Source organism: Meleagris gallopavo, unplaced genomic scaffold (genome assembly GCF_000146605.3).
Source record: "Meleagris gallopavo isolate NT-WF06-2002-E0010 breed Aviagen turkey brand Nicholas breeding stock unplaced genomic scaffold, Turkey_5.1 ChrUn_random_7180001950745, whole genome shotgun sequence".
In the NCBI taxonomy this organism is placed as follows: domain Eukaryota; kingdom Metazoa; phylum Chordata; class Aves; order Galliformes; family Phasianidae; genus Meleagris; species Meleagris gallopavo.
In genome coordinates, this window is record NW_011212057.1 from 1 (window position 1) to 4,835 (window position 4,835).

The 4,835-nt window shown below is 60.0% G+C and overlaps 1 protein-coding gene across 1 annotated transcript; it reads right to left on the bottom strand.

Annotated features, from left to right (window-relative positions):
* Positions 1–10: 10 nt before the first annotated feature.
* Positions 11–4,826, bottom strand: LOC104916897 (coiled-coil domain-containing protein 81-like). Its single transcript, XM_010727936.2, has 7 exons — positions 2,670–4,826; positions 2,404–2,465; positions 1,692–1,845; positions 1,179–1,435; positions 763–833; positions 300–379; positions 11–177 (listed from the first exon to the last, which is right to left on the bottom strand). The coding sequence occupies exons 1-7, from the start codon at positions 2,746–2,748 to the stop codon at positions 62–64; spliced, it is 819 nt and encodes a 272-aa protein (XP_010726238.1). The 5' UTR covers positions 2,749–4,826; the 3' UTR covers positions 11–61.
* Between the last annotated feature and the right edge of the window lie 9 nt (positions 4,827–4,835).

Below are 4,835 nucleotides of genomic sequence, written 5' to 3' on the forward strand. Positions count from 1 at the left end.
AGCTGGCAGCTCCAAAGGCACACGAGCGCACGCATCTCCTCCTCCTTTTCGCCCAAGGCCCTCACCTGGCAGAAGGCTCCTTCGCCACATCTTGCTGCCTTGAGCTCGGCTTGCGCTGCAGCAGCATGGAGGGGGGAAGTGTCTTCCGCCTCTGCAGCAGCCTGCCAACAGAGCCCTCTGCAACCAAGAGAGAAAGAAGTTCTTCAGAGCAGCCCCACGGGCACGGCACGGGAACCTGGACCCGGGCACCCGGCACGGGACAGGGCCCACCTCCCTGCAGCTGGGACCCGTTCCCTCACCTCTACTCAGCTTCTGCTCTACGGCGGCTTCCTTTTCTGTGGCGGCCTCTGCTCTGCTCTCTTCCACGGTGAGCTGAAACCTGGAAACAAGGAGTGACAACCCTTGAAGAAGGATGGCCTCCTACCCCACGCAGCTGGTCGGCGCTATTTATCTATGTGCTATGCAAAGCGTGGCACCCTCTTCCTCCCTGGCCATGCCAAAGCAGCACACGCAGCCCAAATTCATCTGCACGTGCAGTCCGTTCTCTCTGATGGGAATCGGGACAGCTTGGGCACCAGTAGCACCACCGCGATTCCCCAAAAGGCCAGAAGGCAGCAGCGGTGAACCAGGAGCCGGACTTCCCAGCATTTGTCCCCGACTGGATGCCGAGCACGGAGACCCGGCAGGGCACGTCCCAGAAGAGGAGGTGGGAAGGAAGCCTGCCTCCTGGCCAGCTAAGTGCTGCAGAGGAAATGCACTCACCTCGGGAACACCCGGATCCCACGGGCGGCGGACGCTGGCCCGAAGTCAGCAGAATCGTCCGTCCAGAATCTCTGCAAAGGGACACAGAGCTGCTGGAGGCTTGCCAAGGCCACTTTTTCATGGCTCTTCTGGACAGGAAGCAAGCCTGGCTCCCGTGCCAAGAGAAAGCTGCTCTCCACCAAAGCCTCCTCCGTGAACACCAGCGCTTTGTTCTGCTCTGAAGGAGCAGGGTGGCAAACTAGGGAGGCCGTGCAAGAGCACTGCCAGGCTTTCTGCAGGGGCAGAGACCCAGGAAATCTCTTGGCCAGTGGAGAAAGCCGTGGGGCGAGCACGGGGAAAGGCACTGGACCGGCCTGCCACATCCAGGCTGGCCAGCGGCGATCTGACGGCGCAGCCTCCAAACCTCCTCCACTTACAGTGTGGAACAGCGTGAGGACGGTGGCGTTGCTCTCCAGCTCTGCAATGCAGCTGCAGAAGAACCTCATGAGGAGGAAGTCGTCTTGGCACGTCATAACGCCGATGTTCTTGAAGACGAACGAGACGGGCTCCTTGTTCCTCAGGAGGTGGCAGTAGAGCAGCACGCTCTCTCGCACGCAGCGCGGCACCATGTGCAGCGGGACGCCGGAGGCTCGCGAGAGCTGCCGGTAGTTGAGCGGCTCAATCTTGACATCGTCTGCAAGGAGAAGGCACATCCTCACTGCCACAGCCAGCCGCGTTCCCATGCAACGCTCATGACCAAATCCCGGAGAAAAGGTCCTTCCTTCACACAAGCAGCTCTCGGGCTGCGGTTCCTTCGGGAGGAACTCATCACGCTGTACCCCGAGCTTTGCAGACAATTCTCTGCCGCTCCCGGCCGTTCCCAGAGAGCAGGGAGAACACACCCGGCCGGACGTGGGGCGGGAAGGGGAAGGTGGCTGCTGCCTTCTCACCAGGGATGATGTCGTTGGGAGACTGGAGGTCCTGCAGCCACAGCACCCCGATGTCCAGCTGGAAGACAGGCCTTCGAACCGGAATCCCCTCGTCTTTGCTGTGGACTTCCTCTCGGACCCCAGCAAAGATCCCGAGTCCCGGAACCAGGACTCCCTGCACAGGGAACAGACAGAAAGGCTGATGAGGAGCGTGAACTTCAGGGACGGCAACAGCCACGAACATCAAGAGCATGGGGTCACTGCTCTCCGCCCTCCCCACTCCTGACGCACAGCGGGGTGAGATGGGGCTCCCTGGGAGGCTCTGGAAAAATCTGTGCTCCCTGCAAGACAGTCGCCTCCGCATCGTATTTCCCAGCATCCCTTGGCTAGAGAAGAGCCCGGGCATTTACAGCACAGGGCTTAAGCCTGGGGCTGATTGCCACGGATTATCCTTGGCACAGGGCCAGAAAAAATCCCCCACTCGTTTCTCCCTTGGCTCTCCCCGTTCTGACCACGGGGCAGAGCAAAGCCCCTGCGCGTGCCAAACGTTTGCTCAGGGCAGCTCTGGCCTCGGGTTTCCCTCCCAGTTGGCCAACAAGCTGCTCTGGGCACCTGGCTTGGGCTCAGCGTGCTGCTCAGTGTGGTGCCCAGGGAGGGATTGCTCTGCGGGGCCCACGCTCTCGGCAGGACCGAACCCCTGTCCAGGGCGAGGGCCACCAGCACCCCAGCCCACCTTGTCCAGCTTCATCTGCTCCAGAATGTAATCAGATACAGCGTCCCAGACAGCCACGATCTCTGCAAAGGAAAGAAAAGACATGTCAGGCTCCTGGCCTTGGGACCCGGCTGCCACATGGTCCCCAGAGCCCAGCGGGACCCTTGGGCGAGGCTCTTGCAGCAGCCCCCAGCCTCGTCCTGCCCAGCGCAGAGAGCAGGAGCTGCGGCTTTGGACAGCTAACAGCCCCGTGCGATGCCTTGGGAAGGGGGTCTGGAAAGCCTTACCTTCGGTGGAGAGTTCCAGCAGCGTAGGGAACGTGTAGGCCAGCTCCAAGCTGACGCCCACAGTCCAGCAGCCTTCCATGTCGCTTGCCGACAGCCCTCAGCTCACAACTAAGGATGCCCTCCAGCGACAAGGCTCCTCACCCAACCAACCAACCAACCAACCAACCAACCAACCACTCTCTGCAAAGCGCCCCTGCTCCTCCACGCGTCAGCGAGGGCCGCCCAGTGCAGCCTGGCTGCCCCTGAGCCGACTCCTGGCCGCAGAAGGACAGAGCCCCTGAGCAGTGCTGCAGCAGCGCCCAGGCCTTGCAGGGAAGTGCCGGCGCTGCCGCTGCCCCGGGGAAGATCTCCTTGTGATGCAGCGCATGGCATTGTGACATCAGCCCGTGTCACCGGAGCTCTGTTAGGTCACCGGCATGGAGAGGGGACCTCCCCTTCCAGGAGGAGTTCCACTGACCTTACTGAATTACGTTCCCAAAGAACGCAAGCCTAACTCCAACGGCGTAGTAAGAGAAGCTGTTTTGCGGCTGCTTAATAAACAAAACCCTGTGCGTTCACAGGCACACACACACCTCGCGAGGCTGAAATGTCCCTATCGACAGTCACCGTGGTTCACTCGGCAAGCGGCACGAGAACCTGCCACGTGTCACACAGGCTGAGTTCAGCTCGACAGAGGCTGGGTGGTGGGCGCGAGGCAGGCAGCCCAGCACCGTGCCTGCCGTGCATCACACTGCGCTCCTTCTGCTGCAGCCCACACGAATGTTGCTCAGTGCTGACTCTCCCGTAACACCTGTGTGTTACATCGCGTTATCTGCAGGCAGATGAGATGCCAGCAGGCACCGTGGAGGCAGCGGGGATGCAACAGACGCTGGCAAGAGAGGCTGCAGAAGGATTCCCGTCGTCCTCCGGCATACGCAGGCACACCTGGTGCCCTTGGAGATGCTCTGCTGCCATTCGAGCAGGGTCTCCAAGGTCCGGAAACGCTTTCCTACCAAGTTCTGCGAGCTGTAGGCACTTCAGTGCAAAGAAAGCTCACGTGCACACATCAGAAAAAGGAACCCGTCCAGGGGAAGTTTTTCACTTAGGAGCTGCTGAGCTGCTGGCACAGGCTGCCCAGAGGCGCTGTGCATACCCCGTCCTTCGGGGTGTTCAAGTGCGGGCTGGATGGCACCCTGGGCAACCTGACCTGGAGCCTGATCTCGCTGTTGGCCGCAGCAGGGGCTGGGTGGGAACCAGGTGATCTGTGAGGCCCCGTGTACTGAAAGGCAGCCACATGGTCTCCCCAGAGCCCTCTGTTCTCCAGGCTCAATGAGCCCAAACCTCTCAGTCTCTCTCCAAAGGAGGCGTTCCCAATGCTGGCCTTTCAAGTCACGTCGCTGATGTCCAAGTTATGTGCCCATCGTGTGCTGATGCTGTTCTCGCTCCCCTTCCCTTCAGCTCCCTTGTGGCGTCTCTCCCCTGTCCCATTCCCGACCCATCCATTACCTTACAGCATCTCCCCCCAGTTTCCTTCCCTTCCCCCCCTTGAGGCGCTTCCCCTTACGCCCTTCCCTTCCCTCCCCATGTGCCGTGTTCTCCCAATCCCATTCACTTAACTTCCCTTCCCTCCCCATGTGCCGTATTCTCCCAATCCCATTCCCTTCCCTTCCCTTCCACGATCTCCCCCGTCCCCTTCCCTTCCCATGCGGCATTTCCCCAGTTTCCTTCCCATTCCAGTGGCAATGTGGGGACATCGTGGCGATATGAGGACAGGGGGACATGGAGGTATCAGGACATGGGGACACGTGGTAGCCGGTGGGTGACTGGGACATCAGAACACAGGGAAACAAAGACACGTGTCCCTGGCAGTGCCCACTCAGCGCCCTTGTTGCCAAGCAGGAGATCAGGGGTGAATAAAAATCTGGCAGTGGCAGCTGGGTTTCCTTGTCATTTCCTGCTGCAAAACCCAAAGACCGTGACTTTTAGATGTATGAAATCTCGGAATCGCGGGGTCACAGACTCATAGAATGAACAAATGATGGAATGGTAGAAGCACACCATCACGGTATCGTAGAGCGATAAAGTCAAGGCATCGTGTAGGTGTGACAAGGCCCTACAGTCTCATCCGGAGACGGGTCCTGTGTTTTCTGCTCTCTTTCCGTACCCAACATCAGGAGTCACCGCGTT

Coding starts and splice junctions, on each gene's coding strand:
- LOC104916897 (XM_010727936.2), bottom strand. CDS start 2,748: ATGGAAGGCTGCTGGACTGTGGGCGTCAGCTTGGAGCTGGCCTACACG. Junction 2,466..2,669: donor GCTGGAACTCTCCACCGAAG/GTAAGGCTTTCC, acceptor TTTCCTTTGCAG/AGATCGTGGCTGTCTGGGAC. Junction 834..1,178: donor TCCTCACGCTGTTCCACACT/GTAAGTGGAGGA, acceptor GTCCCTTTGCAG/AGATTCTGGACGGACGATTC.